Below are 21,241 nucleotides of genomic sequence, written 5' to 3'. Positions count from 1 at the left end.
TTGTTTGCAAGGTCATTATTGGGAGAAGTTAAGAGTTGACCTTAAAGATGGATCTGCACTCACATACAAGGATAGAAGAATACATTTCTTTCCTGAGGAACATTAATGAATTATTTTAATTTTAATGACAGTTCAGTAGTTACAAGTTTCTTAAAAATTTTAAGAATGAATTTACCTTCTCCTACACACAAGTTGGGGTTCAGAACTTGGGGTTCATTTTATAATTCTTAAAATTAGCTCAACAATTTTGCTATTGCTTTCCTAGATGAGGATAATCAGAATTGCCAACTCAAACAACAATCAAGTTTCAAACTACGTAACCCATTACTTGGCATTTTCCATTTCAAGCCCAACTTCAGCTCCTGTGCCAACTTATCGTCTCTGAAGAACAGGCACCATGAATCTTATCTAGGGTGAACCCACACAAGGTAGCATGACCAGACATACTCCATTAGGTACTAAAGGACTGAAATGACCAACTGATGGAGATGGTCAACACTTCATCCCTGTAAGTTTTAAGACATCCACCATCTTCCTTGTACCAAAGAGGGCGACAGCAACAGGCTTCATTGATGACCGTCCAGTGGCGCTGACCTCCATCATTATGAAATGCTTCCAGCGTCTGGCGACAGAACATATTAAAGCACACCTCCCATTTCAATTTGCCGTCAGATGGAACCATTCCACTGACAATGCTATTGTCCATCCATTCCATCCTATCCCACCTGGAGAATTGCGCCAAGTTGGTGTTCATTTACTTAACTCTATGTTTAATGCAATCATACCCCAGAGGCTAGTGGAGAAGCACCCCTCTCTGTGACTGGATTCTGGACCACAGTCTGTCCCGATAGGCAGCATAATGTCAAGCACCTTCACGCTGAGCACTGGAACATCTCAGGCCTGTGTGTTCAGCTCCTGTTCATACTCCTGACCCATGATTGGAATACCAGATCCAGCTCCAACAAAGTAATCATGTTTTCAGATGACCTGCCAGTAGTTGGCTTTAGCAGCAACAATGAGTCACAACACCAGAGAAGAAATGTAAAATCTCGTGGAATGGTGAGAGAATACCGACCCGGGTCTCAACAGAGACAAGACAAAGGGGATGATTGTGGATTGCAGGAGGACCAGAGACAACCACCTTCCACTACACAATTCAGTACTGGAGAGAGTGGAGAGCACCAAGTTCCTCAGAGTCCATTTAAGAAGTGTCAGGAAGGCACAACAGCGACTACACTTCCTTAGAAGGCCGAGGTGGCAAGTTACTGGCCACCATCCTGTCAACTTTTAACAAGAGTCTGTCAAGAGTGTCCTGGCCAGCTGCATCACAGTGTGGAACAGCTGCTATAAAGCATCAGATCAGAGGTTAATCCACAGGACCATAAAAGAAGCAGAGCATCACTGAGGTCTCTCTCCTTCCCCACCCCCCAGAGATGTGATTTACCAGGATCGTTGTTTCAAGAGAGCTCGCAAAATATGCAAGGACCCTTACCATCCTGCACACAACATCCTCCCTCTACTCCCATCAGGTAAGAGATAAAGTATTAGAGGCACATCCACTAGGTTGTGGAACAGCTACTTCCCATGGACAGTGAGACTACTAAATGACTGTTAAAACAACTTCCCGTGACTACTATTTATTAATAATATTTTTAAGGTGTATACATGTAAAGGTGTTCTGTGTATATGTATTGTTCATCTGTACGTTATATCTTTATATGTATTTGTACTGTTTTGGCACCGCGGACTGGAGAGTCAGGTTGCACTGTTACAATAAACCTGAACTTGAATTGTCTTTATTCATGCCATGGCATCAACTAAATTTGTATTCTCTCTTTGAGATGGTCTACTTTAGGCTTAATGAATTCTGACTTTGCCAAAAGTCAATGGATCCCACTTGTATCTATTAACTATCCTTCTCATTGGCTCCTGATGCCAAGGTAATAACATGTTTAAAAGTTACTACTTCAGTAGGTTCATGTTCAAGTAATTCCTCTATTTTACTTCAGCATCTGCAACTTTGTAAAGCTTCCCACCACATTTCAATTGTTCATTTTGCTCACCTTCTTGCCCTCTTTTGCTCAACTACAATTTTTAACATCTTAGCCAAGGGCTACATGCAAATTCCAGGTTGATAGCCTCTCCAGACAAAATAAATTGACCAATAAAAAGCATGCAAAATTATTGGCCTTTGATATAAACCAAATCAAGATCGTTTTTTGTACTTTGTTGGTAACCTAAGCCTGAAATTTAAAAGCTTTGATACAATGCAATGCAAGTTAAAAAAAAGAGTAATACATTCCACATAAAAGAAACAAGGTGCTTTAATTACTTCAGTTTGGGTTCACGTCCTTCACTGGTGTACTGCCAGCAGAGTAAGCCAATCAGATCTTGAACTCTTGCATTTGCCATTGTAACCACAGTCATTGGCTGCATCTTATCTTGGCTTGTCTGCATGGGGAGGTAGACATCAATATTTTTGGTTGCTGTGGTACCAATGTGGCCCTATGAGGGGAAAAAAAATAAGTTGTCAAACAGAAAGATTCATTTGAGAGTACACTTTTTACAATCCTTCAGATTTCCCTTAAGAAATGAAAACGCTACTCTGGATGTAAATCACCTGACTGTAATGGACATACTTCATTTTGCACCAAAATCAACAGAATTCTTCACATTTATCATAATCATAAGACAAAAATGGCCAATGACAATTTAGCCCCTTATGTCTACGCTACCATTTGTCAAGATAATGATTGATCAAACTCACTGCTTTTCTCCAGTGTCCAGACATCTCCCCCTATTCCTGTGAAGACCAGAAATCTATTGTCCTCAGTTTGGAATGAACTCAATAGCTGACCATTCACCGCTTTCTCATAGAATTCCAAGTACGTATGAAGTAATTCTTCTTATTTGTTTCCCACATGGCTTCTCATTCCAAGACCAACCCATTTTTAAAACTCTTCATGGAACATTACAGCATAGGCCATTCAGCCCTTGATATTGTGTCAACCTACATAATTCTAAAAATAGTAAACCCTTCATATCTCATAACCCTCTTTTTCTTTCATCCATGTCTAAGAATCTCTTAAACGCCCCATAATGTTTCAGTCTCCACCCCTGGCAAGGCATTCAACCAGGGAAAGGAAATATCCTTTGCCCATTGAGTCCAATAAAATTACTCTACTTTTCAATAGGCTTCTTCAGGTGGATTCTCCGCTAAGAATGCACCTGAAGAAGAGGAAGCGGCCCTTTGACTTGCCGTTCAGGTGGCAGTGCTAAAAGCACAGTGGTGGCCACCTGAAGGAACAGCTGAGCACACACCGGCTCCTGTCCCTTGTGCTATCAAATTAGGATGGCTGGCTATCAGCATGGGGACAGCCAGCGTGGGCTATCAGCGTGGGGAAATCCCCAGCAGGGGAGAAGGGGGCTGGAGCGGCCGGCGGGGGAGAAGGGGGCTGGAGTGGCCGGCGGGGGAGAAGGGGGCTGGCTGAAACAATGCAGGTACCCGACTCAAGTGCCATAACAAGCTTAGCATCAGCGTGCTCGAGCCTTGGCAGAGGAAAGCAAGGACATGGACGCAGTATCCCTGAGTTCCCAGTCCCGTACTCCCCCGCCCACTGTTCCAGCCCCCTTTTCCCCTGCCCGCTGCGCCAGCCCTGCAGTCCCCACACTGACAACCCAGCCAGCTGCCCCTGCCCCAACTCACTGCGTGGGGGAAGGCGCTCGCCATCTGACTGTCATCCTGAATGCAGCCACTTTTAGCCAGCTGCATTCAGATGGCTGGGGAGGCCACTGTGCTGTGGTGATTATCCCTCTCGGAGGAGGGTTACAAAGTTCGTCTTGCAGGCGCCTCCTGCGCATTCACGTGGCCTCCCAACAGTCGGATATTGCCAAAATATGCGGCTTTACAAGCGGGTCAATTGGCCACCTGAAAGTGCCTAATGAAATCTCTCAAATCTGCCAAACTCTAGAGAATAGAGGGTCCACCTCTCATGTGGAAGACTCACCACTTCATCTGTAGCAAGGAATTCCAGTTTTACTTCAGACAACAAAAACAGATAACAATGATTCAGGTGCAATTTCACCAAGGACCTGTCTAATTTCAGTAAAGTCCATGCTCAAATTCTCACAAGGCTGACACATAATTCATCTTCCAAACTATTGGATTCACCTGCAGATTGATACCTTTAAAATCAAAATGACCAAATCTACTTTTCTGTTTTATGCACTAAAGTTGATGTCTAATTCCACCGGTTTAGATTGTTTCCTTCAGCTCCCTGAACACTTAAAAAGGTGGGCAAAACCCTTTTGAGGCCTACTCCCTTCTCCAACTCCATTTTAGCTTATATCAGCAACAAATCAGTCTCACTGTTCATAGATGGTGAATTGCTGGACCCAAGAACTAATTGCCACGATACCTCACGATTAATAGCCTGACAACAGAGAATAATTAATCACTGACCTCATCAAATGTTTTGATATGTTTAAGGGGCAAGTGGCATCAGTTCCGAATTCCCGTGAACTAAAGGGGCAGCATGGTGAGCACAATACTGTTACAGTGCTAGTGAGTGGGGTTGGAATATGGTGCTGTAAGGAGTTTGTGTGTTCTCTCCATGTCTGCATGGGTTTCTTCTGGGGGCCCCGGCTTCCTCCCACCATTCAAATCGTACCAGGATGTAGGTCAATTGGGTGGCATAGGCTTGTGGGCTGAAAGGGCCTATTACCATGCTGTTTGTCTAAATTTTTTAAAAATCTGAATAAAGCACAGGAAATATTAAATGGGTCAAGCAGCATCTTTGGTGAGAGGCATATTTTCAAGTTGATCATATGTCATCAGACATTTAAGAGATTGTCACAATATATTCAAGAGAAAAGCAGAGTACTCAACAGGCTAAAAGACAACAAATTAAGTAACAAAAAATTAACTACATAACTTAAAACCCAGAATCTAAAACTACTAAGTTGTAAATGATCTTTTAATCAATTTCAAGATTACAATCATGTGCATCTATTGGAGTTTTGTCATTAACTAAGACATCACTAAAATGATATACGAGAAGCAGAGAATCTTTTACACCAAATGAAAATATTTTAATTGAGTTTAGAGTCTAGATTTTCCAATCAGTTATTTTAATGCCAGCAGGAACACATTTAAAATAAATGTTCTGTTCAACAAGGCATATAAATGGGATATTCACAATTATATAAAAATGGCAATCAGAAAATGTAGTTTTAAGAATCACACAAAGTATTAAATTGAGCATTTTGACCTCCATTCAGAACAAAACACAAATTATCAGGTACCTGATTTAACAGGCAAGTCCATCAGATTTGAAATGCATACATCTGCAATTTAATTGTATATACTGCATTTTTAATACAGAGATGCCCATTAAACCATTCACCTCACTTCAAAGCTATCAATTATCAACACAAGTTGAGGTACCTTTGGTGGGTCACAATATTTGTCACACAGAACAGCACAGCTTACAAAAGAATTGTTCCTGTGACTGCATTTTGGTCAAGTTCTCCAATTAATCCCCAGCCTTTTTCCCCTCGATTGTTTTCTGCTTTTCCAGTATACATGCACATTTCCAACCAACAGTAAAATTGAATCCAGTTCCACAATCATTCCACACACTTTTATTCTAAATTGCAGAAATGCTTTGAATGGACCTGGGGCAACTGATACACAAAATATGTACAGTGTTGGCATGATCTTAAGAATCCTACATCCAGAAATGACCTTTTCAGCAGCATCTTATCATTTGCTGCTCTCTCTGCACCAAATCATCATCCATGATTTCTTTAAGATTCTTGGATTTCTTTGGCTTGGCTTCGCGGACGAAGATTTATGGAGGGGGTAAATGTCCACGTCAGCTGCAGGCTCGTTTGTGGCTGACAAGTCCAATGCGGGACAGGCAGACACGGTTGCAGGGGAAAATTGGTTGGTTGGGGTTGGGTGTTGGGTTTTTCCTCCTTTGTCTTTTGTCAGTGAGGTGGGCTCTGCGGTCTTCTTCAAAGGAGGTTGCTGCCCGCCAAACTGTGAGGCACCAAGATGCACGGTTTGAGGCGATATCAGCCCACTGGCGGTGGTCAATGTGGCAGGCACCAAGAGATTTCTTTAGGCAGTCCTTGTACCTCTTCTTTGGTGCATCTCTGACACGATGGCCAGTGGAGAGCTCGCCATATAACACGATCTTGGGAAGGCGATGGTCTTCCATTCTGGAGACGTGACCTACCCAGCGCAGTTGGATCTTCAGCAGCGTGGATTCGATGCTGTCGACCTCTGCCATCTCGAGTACTTCGACGTTAGGGATGAAAGCGCTCCAATGGATGTTGAGGATGGAGCGGAGACAACGCTGGTGGAAGCGTTCTAGGAGCCGTAGGTGATACCAGTAGAGGACCCATGATTCGGATCCGAACAGGAGTGTGGGTACGACAAGGGCTCTGTATACGCTTATCTTTGTGAGGTTTTTCAGTTGGTTGTTTTTCCAGACTCTTTTGTGTAGTCTTCCAAAGGCGCTATTTGCCTTGGCGAGTCTGTTGTCTATCTCATTGTCGATCCTTGCATCCGATGAAATGGTGCAGCCGAGACAGGTAAACTGGTTGACCATTTTGAGTTTTGTGTGCCCGATGGAGATGTAGGGGGGCTGGTAGTCATGGTGGGGAGCTGGCTGATGGAGGACCTCAGTTTTCTTCAGGCTGACTTCCAGGCCAAACATTTTGGCAGTTTCCGCAAAACAGGACGTCAAGCGCTGAAGAGCTGGATCTGAATGGGCAACTAAAGCGGCATCGTCTGCAAAGAGTAGTTCACAGACAAGTTGCTCTTGTGTCTTGGTGTGAGCTTGTAGGCGCCTCAGATTGAAGAGACTGCCATCCGTGCGGTACCGGATGTAAACAGCGTCTTCATTGTTGCGGTCTTTCATGGCTTGGTTCAGCATCATGCTGAAGAAGATTGAAAAGAGGGTTGGTGCGAGAACGCAGCCTTGCTTCACGCCATTGTTAATGGAGAAGGGTTCAGAGAGCTCATTGCTGTATCTGACCCGACCTTGTTGGTTTTCGTGCAGTTGGATAACCATGTTGAGGAACTTTGGGGGGCATCCGATGCGCTCTAGTATTTGCCAAAGCCCATTCCTGCTCACAGTGTCGAAGGCTTTGGTGAGGTCAACAAAGGTGATGTAGAGTCCTTTGTTTTGTTCTCTGCACTTTTCGTGGAGCTGTCTGAGGGCAAAGACCATGTCAGTAGTTCCTCTGTTTCCGCGAAAGCCGCACTGTGATTCTGGGAGAACATTCTCGGCGACACTAGGTATTATTCTATTCAGGAGAATCCTAGCGAAGATTTTGCCTGCAATGGAGAGCAGCGTGATTCCCCTGTAGTTTGACCGGTCTGATTTCTTGCCTTTGTTTTTGTACAGGGTGATGATGATGGCATCACGAAGGTCCTGAGGCAGTTTTCCTTGGTCCCAACAAAGCTTGAAAAACTCATGCAGTTTGGCATGCAGAGTTTTGCCGCCAGCCTTCCAGACCAAAACTCTTTTCTCCTGTAGGGTGACTACATCTCTAATAAGAACCTCTCCAACAGTCTAAAAGCTCAATAAGCAAGGAGCAACAGGGAAAATGTGCCACTTTATTGCTCAGCAGAGCTAATCAAATGAAGGCAGACTGGACAACACATGTTTTCACTGCACAAAGATAAAATCAGGTTAAAAAAAATACTGTAGCCTGGAAGCTTATTTTATCCAAAACCCTGCAGACATTTCCAAGCATTGATTGAAACACTTTCTGCAAAATAGTAGCCACATTTACTCTTCATTGTTAACATAACAGCCATTTTTACATCTGAATTAACAAGTGCACTCAACAACATTTACATGATAGCGAACACGTGCCGTTTATTGCCTCACATATCATTTAATGACCAATTAAATTAAATGCTTGGACACTGCACAGAAAACAATTATTTTAAGTTAACATCCACCCATTCACAACAGCATCAACACATTTCTGAAACATTTATACTTCTAAATTGTTGGCAAAATTTATGACAATTAGATCTTTTTGAATCCTGACTGAATTACAAAGCAACATTTACACTCAGCGTCCTTTAACATTTCCAGGAGTCACTGAAATATATAGTTTTGGGAACAATCATAAATAAAGCGACTGGAGGTATCAGTGTCAGTTACTGGACACACAAAACTGTAAAGGTCTTGCACTGTCTATGTCACTCTGCTTTGATGCCATCTTCAGAAGAGCATCCTTGTCAAATTTTCCTTTTGCCATCATGGCCACCTTGATCAAGATGTCTATATGAGATTATTAATTAATTGATGTGTTTATTAAGGCTGTTTAGTTCTGTAATCTTTGAACCAGCAATCAGGATAATTCCATTTCTAAGGATTGCTGTCCAATTTAGTAACTTGAAGGCCATGAACTCACCACATAAAATGGGGTCCCAAAATTACAACAAATCTGATGTCGTTAGCTAAAGACATATCCAGGGAATAAAATCCTGTAATGGACATAGTGGAGATCGTAATTCATTTTGAGCCCTGTACATAAATCCAATCAACATTTCTAAAAGATGCAACACATGCATTTCGCAGATTCAAATGCACATTCTCACAAGGCCCTGAAAAAAACAGTAGAATAGGCTCTAACACTCACATTATTGAAACTCTAAACAAGTTTTATCATCATGTACAAGAGACAAAATATCCTTTTCTATATACAAGCAACCTTAAAAAGGAATAGCACGCTTGTGATTCAAAAATACAATCATTCATCCACACTGCAGAGATAAAACCTATGTTGAGAAAACCTTGGCCACATAAATAATTCACAGTTACATGATCTATTCCATTAATGCCATATTCCATACTGATAACACAACATCATTGCCAAGTAATTCCACGGATGTTCAAATGTAATTTTTTAAAACTTCTATCTCTTTAAATCACTTTAGAGAAAAATCAATAAGCTTTAAATGTTAAAATAGGATTTTTATCACCATAAGAATGAATTACACATTCCAAACTCTATTAATCCTTGGAGAACAGGGTGCTCTCAAAGACTTAAATGTCGATGTAAAGATTTAATCAAATACTATTGAAGAAACATATTCTTCAATTCATTATCAGATGATGTATCACAAGATAGAGGTTGCAGAACAGTCATTAATACTCTTGTAAATTACTAAAAAGAACAAAGTATTTCATAACAATCAATCGTTGAGCCATTTAAAAAGGCCATTACAAGGCCTCAAAAATTTACATTATATTGATGATGGCTATTTGATTTCTAGAGGGACAACATTTTAAACTCTTATTTTCTTCCTTTGCAATACAGAGATATTCCTGTGCAGGATTATTGACCGTTAGTCCTTTGAAAAATATACGGTCTTTTTTGGATTTCAAACTGAGTTGTCTAAATTTGCTTCTTTATTTCACGCGATCTGTAATTTTGAAAACCGTGGCATTAAAACTCAACAGGTTTTCAACCAACAAAAATGCTCTTTTATAAACTTTGATTAATCAAGTTATTTGGTCCTGGATCAGCTGGACAACAGCAATACCCCTGCATCAAGCAGCTTTTCATAGATTATAGCTCATCTTTCAACATCATTATCTCAGTAATGGTTAGCAAGCTTAAAAACCTGGGGCTCTCTGTAGGAGTGAGATTGATCAGCTAGTTGAGTGGTGTCACAACAACTACCTTCACTCAATGTCAATAAAACTCAGGAATTTATTGTGGACTTCAGGAAGGGGAACCCAGGAGAACACATATTAGTCCTCATCAAGAGCTCAGCAGAGGAGAAGGTTAAAAAAAATTCCTGGGTGTCAGCATCTCTAAAGACCATCATGTCAATGCAATCATGCTAGCTGCTCTATTTCATTAGGAGTTTGAGGAGGTTGGTAAGTCACCAAAGACTCTTCCAAATTTCTACAGGAGTAGGCCATCCAGCCCATCAAGTCTGCTCTGCCATTCAATAAGATCATGGCTGATCTGATGATAGGCTCATCTCCATCTATCTGTGTTTTCCCCATATCCCTCAATTCCCCTGCTATGAAAAATATATCCAACCTTGTCTTAAATATATTTACTGAGGTAGTCCTCACTGCTACAATGGATAGCAAATAACAGATTCACCAACCTCATCTCCACCCTAAATCTACCACCCTGAATCTTGAGGCTATGACCCCTCATTTGAGTCTCCCCCACCAATGGAAACAACTTATCTACTTGTATCTTATCAATACCTTTCATAATTTTATAAGATACCTTCTCATTCTTCTAAATTCCAGCAAGTACAGTACAAGATGAATCAATCTCTCCTCAAAGGCAAACCCCCCTCATCTCGGGAATCAACTTTCTGGAATTATTCTTCAATGAAGGGCATTGAAGAGGCAGTGCCTTAAGAAAGCAGCTTAGAACTGTAGAACATTACAGCACAGAAACAGGCCCTTTGGCCCTTCTAGTCCAGGCCAAACTATTTTTTTGCTCAGTCCCAATGTCCTGCATCCAGTCCATATCCTTCCATATGCGCCCCAACCCCCAGTGCATGTACCTGTCCAAAATTTTCTGAAATGTTAAAATTGAGTTCACATTCACGTCAGCTGGCAGCTCATTCCATACTCCCAACACTCTCTGTGTGAAGAAGTCCCCCTCATGTTCCTCTTAAATTTTACCCTTTTCACTCTTTTTAAAAATTTTTTTGATTTTTCACACTATGAACCATATTGACCAAAATACACAAACATTTCCCTCTTGAATATACACAGTGTCATTTTCTCCCCTTTCCCCCCCCTCCCTTCCTTCCCTCCCTCCTTCCCACCCCCCTCCCCACCCACTAAACGTTCAACATATACGATACATTAAACGATGTCATCACACAATGAAAATAAACAAGAAAATTGTGTCATCTACTTTTACACACTGGATCAGTTCATTTCGTCTTCTTCTCATTCTGTCATTTTAGGTGGTGGAGGTCTGCGGTAAGACTTCTCTGTTGTGTTCCATGTACTGTTCCCAAATATGTTTGAACACTGATGTTATTTCTTAAATTATATGTTATTTTTTCCAATGGAATACATTTATTCATTTCTATGTACCATTGCTGTATTCTCAGGCTATCTTCTGATTTTCAGGTTGACATTATACATTTTTTTGCTACAGCTAAGGCTATCATAATAAATCTTTTTTGTGCTTCATCCAAATTGAGGCCAAGTTCTTTACTTTTTATATTACCGAGAAGAAAGATCGCTGGATTTTTTGGTATCTTATTTTTTGTGATTTTATTTTATATCTGATTTAGATCTTCCCAAAACTTTTCCACTTTCTCACATGCCCAAATTGCATGTACTGTTGTTCCCGTTTCCTTCTTACAGCGAAAACATCTATCTGATACTGTTGGGTCCCATTTATTTAACTTTTGGGGCGTGGTGCTCCCCTTTCACACTTAACCCATGTTCTCTGGTTTGTTTCTCACCTACCCTCAGTAGAAAAAGCCAACCTACATTTACTGTCTATCCCTCTCATAATTTTGTATACCTCTATCAAATCTCCCCTTATTCTTCTCTCCAAGGAAAAAAGGTCCTTGTTTAACCTTTCCCTGTAACTCAGACCCTGATGTTCAAGCAACATCCCAGTAAATTTTTTCTGCACCGATTCTATCTTATTGATATCTTTCCAGTAGTTAGGTGACCAAAACTGCACACAATAATGCAAATTTGGCCTCACCAATGATAACTTATATTAGAACTTTATCAGAACATCCCAACTCCTATGCTTAATATTTTGCTTTATGAAGGTCAATATACCAAAAACTCTCTTTACCACTCTATCTACCTGTGACATCATTTTCAGGGAATTAAGTCTCTGTATTCCCAAATCCCACTTTTCTATCACACTCCTCAGTGCCCTACCATTCACCAATACTGAGTGCCTGAACCTTCCTGACTAACATCCCTTGTGGGACTTTGTCAAAGGCCTTGATAAAGTCTATGTGGACAACATTCTCAGCCTTTCCTTCATCAACTTTTCTGGTAACCTTCTCAAAAAACTCAGATTGGTTAAACATGACCTATCTCTCTCACACACACACACACACACACACACACACACACACACACACACACACACACACACACACACACACACACACGTTGACTATCCATAATTAGTCTAAATATTTATACAATACAACTCCAATTATCCCAAATTGGATTCTCCAAAATCCTCGTTTCTCCAAAATTTTTTCAGAGCTGAAGTGACCTCACAGGTTGAGAAAAAAATTTCACTTGACATGAAATTAGAACGATTGTCCTTGTTTAAGATAACTTCCTCCCCTCTCTCTTTCTTTTTCTTCTTTATCTTCCCCTATTGATTTTTGTCTCCAACTCTCCCTCACAAACTGCATGTGACTGTCTCCCAGCTGCAAGAGTTTGGAAGAATCCCTTGTCCTGGCATCATCAAGGTGAGCGGCCTCCCAACAGCAGCGGGGTTGTCGGGCTTCCAGGCAGAAGCAGGGACATTGGGCTCCCGGGGAGGAGCTCAGTGGGGAGGTGTCTGTGATCAGCCGTGGCCAGCATTATTTTGGGTGAAAATTAAACAATATTTTAATGCTTAAAAAGCCTTCCATTGTTGTTTGTAGTTTAAACACTGTTACAAGTGATTTGCTGTTGCTACTGGGCTGTTTTTAAATAAAATATTCCAAAAAATTTTTTTTAAATTTTCATCCATATAATTATATTATACAAAGTCAATTCCTAATTAGATTTAAAATTACAATGATTACATGACATTAACCCCTCCCCTTAACCCACTCTTCCCTCCCTCTTTCCCCCCTCCAATGATAAAGTTATAATAATAAAAATATGCAATATATAGTCATATTGTAGCGGCCCACTCCATGGGCAAACACAGCAAACTTGTCGAACACGACGATCGGGCAGACAGACGCGGGATCAGACACCCACTCCCATAGGCTGCAGTAATAGCGGTCGAATCAGCCAGCAGATCACGGGGGTCCAATGTGGGCTTGCTCATCCAGGACAACCAATCAGCAGCCGGCTTTCATCAAGCAATGCCCCAGTGGTGACACGCCTGGCTGCCTATAAAAGGCAGGGCTGTAGCCCAATAAAGGCAGTGTTGATTACACTCCCTTGGTATGCGAGTCTTCTTTTTACCTTGAGCTATAACCGTAGTGACCCTGTTACAGTGGTGACCCTGACTGGTCCAAACGGCGCTTTGGACCCAATGATGGAGGAACAGCCTACAATCAAGGCTATAGCGTTGAAGCTGTCATGCTTCTGGACATCACAACCACGGGTGTGGTTCCAGCAGGCTGAGATGCAGTTCGCCATTCGCTAGATCCCCACAGTCAACACGTGGTCAGCACCCTTGATCAAGATACCACAGCCCGCATTATCGACTTCCTCCAGCAGCCCCCTGAGCAAGGGAAGTATGTGGCTATTAAGGAGGTATCAACCTGCACTTTCGGGCTATTAAAGCACAGATGAACAGCCCAACTGCTGTACATCAACGATTTGGGGTACAGGGCCCCTTCGGCCCTTATGAGCAGCATATTCGCTCTCAATGATGGCCACACCTCTTGCCCATTGTTCCAGCAGATCTTTCTGGAGCAGCTGCCTGAAGACATCTGGCTGCTCATGGCGGAGAAAGACTTCCATGACCCAGGAGGGTGGTTGCCTGAGTAGACATGCTGTGGGTGGCAAAGAGGGACGTCGGTGTTTCACTTGAACATGTGGCAGCACCTCCTCAGCAACACCCAGGCAGGAAGCCCGTTGACAGACCATCCCACCAGTGAGAAGTACTGTTTCTATCAACTGTGGGGTACTGAGGCACATCGATGCTGCTCCCCCTGCATGTTCCAGAGAAACGGCAAGGCCATTCATTGTTGATGGCCGTGATGACCGGCCAACTCCATAGCCTCCTCCACATCCAAGACTCCCTGCCGGGCCGACATTTCTTGGTGGATACCAGGGCACAGTACAGTGTCCTTTCCCCATCCAGTCTAGAAGCCCACAGTTGCATGGTGGGCCAAGAGCCTCAGGCAGCAAACGGCTCCAACATTCAGTACCCATACAATTCCCTTCCACTTTGGGACAGCCAATTCAACTGGAAGTTTATGGTGGCGGCCAACTAGCCACTGGTGGACATTAAGGGGCGTCAGCTGGTACACGCCTGGACATTTCAGACACGCTCACTCAAGGGTACCAAATTTACTAACCCCCATGTACACTCAGTACTGCTGACAACAAATTCGCTCAAGTCTTAGTGGAATTCCCTTCCATCACTAAACCCCGTTTCAACTTGGTGGAACCCAAGCACTGGGTGAGTCACCCAATTATTATGGAGGCCCCTTCCCTCCATGCCAGGGCATGGCGTCTCTCCCCCACCCACCCAAGAAACTCAACTTGGCGAGAGAAGAGTTTCAAAAGATGGAGGAACTCAGCATCGTGTGCTCCCGCCTCCATATGGTACCTAAGGCAGCGGGAGGTTGGAGGCTGTGCGGAGACTACCGCCACCTTAACGAGGCCACCATACCCAACAGATATCCTGTGCCCCATATCCAGGACTTCACTAATCTGCAAGGGGCACAGATATTTTCAAAGGTGGACCTCATCAGGGGGTATCATCGGATCCCAGTTCACCTGATGACATTCCCAAAAATGCCATCATAACCCCCTTTGGATTGTTCGAATTCCTCCGCATACCATTTGGGCTGAAGAATGCGGCTCAGACTTTCCAAAGTTAATAGATGCAGTGGGCCGGGATCTGCATTTCACCTTTGTCTACCTCGATGACATTTTAATAGCCGGCCACACTCACAACAAGCACGCTACTCATTTAAGACTACTGTTCTCCAGGCTAAGTGAGTTCGGTTTAACCTTCAATATGATCAAGTTCCAGTTTGGCCGAGAGACCATTGATTTCCTGGGCCATCGCATTGACCAACATGGGGCCAGGCAGTTACCCACTAAAGTGGACACAATTCATTCCTTCCCCAGAACAATGACTATGAAGGTACTGCAAGAGTTTGCAGATATGGTCAATTTTTAATCATCGGTTCATACCTGCAGTGGACTGTATCATGAGTCCGCTATTTTCCCTCATGGCAGAGCCCAATAAAGACATTCAATGAACACAGGAGGTGACCAAGGCTTTCCAAGCAACTAAAGATACCCTAGCCAAAGCCATCCTCTTTGTGTATCCTAGGACAGACGCCCCGACCGCCCTCATGGTTTACGCCTCCAGCACAATGGTCAGGGATGTACTTGAGCAACTGGTTAACAGACAGTGGCAGTTGCTGGCCTTTTTTAGTAAACATCTCAGGCCACCAGAGCTCAAGCACAGAGCCTTTAGTAGGGAGCTGTTAGCGCTCTACCTGACAATTCGGCATTTCCGTGACTTTCTGGAGGGCAGGATGTTCAAAATTTACACAGACCACAAACCACTTACCTTTGCTTTCAGCAAGGTGCCAGACCTGTGGTCAGTCAGGCAACAGTGGCACTTGTTCAACATATCTGAATTTTCAACAAACATTGAACATATTGCTGACAACTCCAATGTGGTTGCCGATGCCCTAACCCGCCTGGCTATCCGAGCAGTGCACGACCCCGCCCCAGGTGTCGACTATGCAGCCTTGGTAGATCTGCAGCAGGCAGAACCTGACATACCAGTGTACCAGACAGCACTTACCAGCCTGCAACTGGAGGACATCCAGATGGCCCTAGGTAACCTCATGCTGCTCTGCAACACCTCAACTGGTAAACTGCACCATCAATCCAATTGCATGGAGGAGTCGAGTTTTCAATTCAGTCCACTCTGCAATCAGGAGTACAGTTAGAATGGTGGCCAACAGGTATGTCTGGCAGTCCCCGTAAAGAGGTCACTCATTGGGCCAGGCATCCAAGATCCAGACCCATATTAAAGCCCCTCTGCAGCCTTTCGAACCTACATACCACCGTTTCACCCACAAGCACATAAACATTGTGGGACCTCTACCTGTATCCAGACGTGAACATTATCATGGTCGACTGGATGAAAAGATGGCCAGAGGCGGTGCAACAACCTGAAATCTCCATGGAGAGATGTGTACGGGTATTACTGAACACCTGGGTTGCACGTTTCAGGGTCCCTGAATACTCAACATCTGAGCGGGTGGGGAGGCCCAATTCACCTTCAGTCTATGGATTTGCTTAGCAAATGCCCTGGGAACTGAACTCCACCACACCACAGCATACCACCTGCAGGCCAACGGGCTGGTGGAGAGGTTCCACAGCCACCTAAAGGCAGCTCTGATGGCCTGACTCACCAGACAAAATGGGGCAAACAAACTTCCTTGGGTACTGCTAGGCATCCGCAACACCCCAAAGGAGGATCTCGAGGCATCCTCTGCCGAGTTAGTCTATGGCATGCCCTTAGTCATCCCAGGCGAATTCGAGGCAGCTTCCGAGGACTTGGGGGAGCTCCCAGCAGTTACATTGTCTTGACTGCACAAGTGCCTGGGCTCACTAGCCCCAGTTAAGCCCAGAGCTCAAGGTCAAGCCAGGACCTATGTTCCAAACAAAATTTGCAGACTGTCACTACGTATTTGTCCGAAGTGGGGCCCACTGGCCGCCCCTTCAACGGCCTTATGAAGGGCCATTCTGCGTTGTCAGACACAATGGCTCCACTTGCATGTTGGACATTGGAAGCAGGGAGGAAACCTTCATACTCAACCGGCTGAAACTGGCCCATTTGGACATTAACCAGCCAGTTACTCATCCAATCCCACGATGCAGGGATCAGCCATCAAAAGACAGTGTCCCGATTGCCAGTTCTAGGAGGGGTGGGTCGTCTAGCAGCCACTCCATGGGCTGACTTGCAGACAGCACGCAGGTGGGACACCCGCTCCCATTCGCCGCAGGAATACCAGTCGAACCAGCAGATCGCAGAAGGTCCAATCTAGGCCTGCGCATCCGGGACAACCAATCAACAGCCGGCCTCACTCAAGCAATGCCCTGGTGGTGACACGGCAGAGCTGCAGCCAAATAAAGCCAGTATCAATTACACCCCCTTGGTGTGCAAGTCTTCTTTCTACCTCAAGCTACAACCCAAGCTATAACCATAGTGACCTCACTACAATACAAATGAATTTTATAAAGAAAAAGGAAAAAAGAAAAATATAAAGAGAAAATGGTATTAATCTGGATTGGGCAAAGGATTAGCTCACACACTGGGATCTTACAGTATTTATATTAAAAGACTTTAGGGAAGAAGATTATTACAGGTCTTAAGAGACTGGAAATACATCTTTACATATTGATCCCTAAACTTTGCATATATGGGCTCAAAACTTGTACAAAAATTGAATATTTATTTCTCAAAGATATACAACTTTGAATTTCTGAATGCCATCTTTCCCTACCCAAATATACATCTGATTTCCAAGTCACTGCAACACAATTTGTTGCCACCTCTAAAGCTATTTTAATAAATTTAACTTGATAAAATTACAATTTTAGTTCAAGTCTTGTTCCTTCTATATTCCCCAATAAAAATAAATCTGGATTTTGTAGAATAATACCGTCAATAATCTGTTCTAAAAACTTTCCTAAAATCCATCCAAAAAGTTCTAACTTTAGAACATGACCAAGTTGAGTGTAAAATGGTTCCCATTTCTTCACATCTAAAATACTTAACTGATAAGTCCGATTTCATTTTGTGCAATTTGTGTTAAATATAATTGATGTAAATAACTATATTGAACTATAATATATTATACAATCTTGATAAGAGATTGTATAACATATTATAGTTCAATAAAATTATTTACATCAATTTTCTCATCACTTGTAATATTTAAATCAACCTCCCACTTCTGTCTAGATTTGTGTATTCCCTTTTTAATATTACCTGCTTGTAATAAATGATAAATTTCTGAAATAAATTTCTTAGTGTAACCTTTTCTGATAAGAACATCCAACTCACTACAAGCCGATAAATACATTGTTGAACCTAATATTTCACACAAATATCCTCTTGATTGAAGATAGCAAAAAGTATATTTCAAGGAATTTCATATTTATTTCTTAACTGTTGGAACGACATCAATTGATTTCGTTCATAACAATCTTTCACATTTTAATACCATTGTAAAACCAAATATTTAAAAAAAGGATAATCTTTAGTAAAAGACAAGATTATTTTGAATCAAAGGTTTTTTAGGTGATATACTTCCTTTTGTTCCTATTTTATTATTTATCTTGCTCCAAATGGTAATCAAATGTTTTACCAAAGGTGCCTCCTTCACACCAGTTATTAATTTTGAATCCCATTTATAAATAAATTCCTCTACTAATTTCTTTCCTATTTTGTCCATCTCTGTTTTGACCCATGCCAGTTTTCCTGATCCCTCAAATAAGGAATAAGAAACCTTAAATGAGCTACTTGATAATAATTCTTAAAGTTAGGAAGTTGCAAATCTCCCAATTTGTATTTCCATGTTAATTTTTCAATAGATACTCTTGATATTTTACCTTTCCAAAGAAATCTCCTTATATATTTATTTAATTCTTGAAAGAACTTTTGTGGCAACAATATGGGTAAAGTTTGAAAAAGATATTGTATCTGCAGAAAGATATTCATCTTAATTTGCATGGTTAATTTTTGAGCCTTTTTTAAGTAATGGAACAACATGAGCTATCCTCCGACACCACACACATGGCTAAAGACATTTTAAATATTTCTGCCAGAGCCCCTTCAATTTTTTCACTAGCCTTCCTCAAGGTCTGAGGGAATATCACATTAGGTCCTGGGGATTTATCCACCCTGACAGTATTGGCTTTAAGACACTCATCCTCTTTAATCTGTATAGGTTCCATGACATCGCTGCTTGTTTTCCTAATTTCCCTTGACACTGTGCTAATTTCTGGAGTAAAAACATTCAAGATTGCCCCGTCTCTTTTGGTTCCATTCATAGCCTATCAATCTGATCTTCAAGGGGACCAATTTTGCCCCTTACTATCCTATTGCTCTTAATATGCTTGTAGAACCCCTTATGAGTTTCCTTCATATTGTGTGCCAAAGCAATGTCATGTCTTATTTTAACTTTGTTGATTTATTTCTTGTTTTTTTCCTTGCATTTTTAAAAATATTCCTTAAGTATGTCATTTGCTCCATGTTGCTGATACCTGTGATACACCTCTCTCTAATTCTGAACAAGATGCCCAATATCCCTCAAAAACTAAGGTTCCCTATGCCCGTTAACTTTGCCTTTAATACTGACAGGAACAAACAAACTCTGTACTCTCAAAAATCCATCTTTGAAAGCCTCCACTTACCTCGCACATCCTTGCCAGAAAAAAACTTATCCCAATCCATGCATTCTAGATCCTTCCTCATTTCCTCAAAATTGGCTTTTCTCCAGTTTAGAATCTCAACCCAAGGATGAGACCCACCATTCACCATAATTAACTTGAAACTAATGACATTATGATCACTGGACCCAAAATTTTTACCACACAAACTTCTGTCACCTGGCCCGTCTCGTTCCCCAATAGGAGATCCAGTATTGCACTCTCTCTAGTTTGAATATTGATTTAGAAAACTTTCCTAAACACATTTGACAATCTCCAAGCCATCCAGGCCTTTTACAGTATGGGAGTCCAGTTAATATGTGGAAAGTTAAAAATCTCCAACTATTACAACTTTTGTTTCCTGCAGCTGTCTACTATCTCCCTCCAGATTTACTCCTCCAATTTTTGCTGACTATGGGGCAGCAAATATACAATCCTATGAGTGTGCTCATAACTTTCTTATTCCTCAGCTCCACCCACATAGCCTCAGTCTGCAAGCTCTCTAGTCTGTCCTACCTGAGCACAGCTGTGATATTTTCCTCCCCTTTTCATCCCTCCTGTTCAATTGCATCTAAACCAACAGAAGCCTGGAACATTGAGCTGCGTCCTTCTGCAACCAAGTTTCAGTAATTGCCACAATGTCATAATTCCACGTGCCCATCCATGCTCTAAATTCATCTGGATTTCCTTGTCCTTCAAGGACCTCTCATTGCTACCATCAGGAAGGAGATACAGGTGACGGATGCACATGCTCAATTTACAAAAATGGCTTCCACCCCTCTGCCATCAGATTTCTAAATGGACAATGACCTGATGAAAAAACCTCACTTCTGGGTTTTTTTTTGCACTGTTATTTAAATCTCGTATTTGCAAAATTGTAATTCAGTCATTTTTGTATTTTCTTCTGCACAATATTGTTGACATGCTCATGACAATGAACCCAATTCTGATTTACGGAACAAATCTTCTAAATACTGCATTGCAGTGGCCAAGTTCATTTTTTAAATAGTCTTTTACAGTCAGAAAATATAGTTCATATTTTTACATGGTTGCAACCAAATTATGTAAAGGACTGTTGACACAAGTTAATTTACACTTGTCAAGAGCCACCTGGAAAGGACTGGGAAAAAAATAACTTGCATTTTCTTACACCTGGCACAAGAAATTCAACCAACTCTGTCACTGATTTAGCACAACAATGTACTGGGCTCTGTTGTGCTTTTAACTCCATATCCAACTCCATACCAGCTATTGAACGCACCCGAATTTTTTAAAGAAATACCAGCATTATCAGAGCTGCTGTGATGACGTAGCTGCCACTGGCGTGGACCCTGGAAACTGAGGAGCTGAAGGTTTTAACCACTTGATCCTCATGCCGATGGTTCTGTACCAGCATTAAATGGCCTGTTAAAGGATCGGACCTTTTAATAAAAATCCACAACCATGGGGTCTGTGCTCAAATGACAGCGCCTGTGTTGGGCCGCAGACTACGATTGGTTGCAGTCTCCGGGGGAGTCGCAGACAGACACAGGGCACAGGAAACAGGGAGAACATCCCCAGACGAGGAGAAGCATCAGAGACAACCCAACAGGATGGTGACCATTGCAGTGAACAAGAATTCACTGTCTACAGGTAGATTAGACAACCAGCCCCCCCCCCCCCCCCCCTTGGCTCTGTCCCCATCAGTTCTGATATAACACTGGTTTCCCATCTTACCTCCAATTTACCTGAAGACCATTGTAGATACCAGCTGTTAATTGTAAGCTAATAAAAACATGTTTGTGCTCCACACAAGTCTGCAAGTACAATCAATCACATTCCAATTTTATTATCTTTTGGAAACAGGCTGGAAGCCCTATTGAAGCCAGGCATGC

General features: G+C 42.3%; 1 protein-coding gene across 10 annotated transcripts in view; it reads right to left on the bottom strand.

Moving 5' to 3' along the window:
• Positions 1-21,241, bottom strand: part of mapkap1 (MAPK associated protein 1) — a 272,616-nt gene that overhangs the window by 141,940 nt on the left and 109,435 nt on the right. For all 10 annotated transcript variants that reach the window (XM_069888232.1, XM_069888225.1, XM_069888204.1 and 7 more), the window contains one exon: positions 2,333-2,505. In XM_069888232.1, coding sequence (XP_069744333.1) covers positions 2,333-2,505 — 173 coding nt within the window. The remainder of the gene's footprint in view (positions 1-2,332; positions 2,506-21,241) is intronic.

The sequence above is a fragment of the Narcine bancroftii genome, chromosome 1 (assembly GCF_036971445.1).
Source record: "Narcine bancroftii isolate sNarBan1 chromosome 1, sNarBan1.hap1, whole genome shotgun sequence".
Lineage (NCBI taxonomy): Eukaryota > Metazoa > Chordata > Chondrichthyes > Torpediniformes > Narcinidae > Narcine > Narcine bancroftii.
This window is presented reverse-complemented; position numbering and strand designations above follow the sequence as displayed.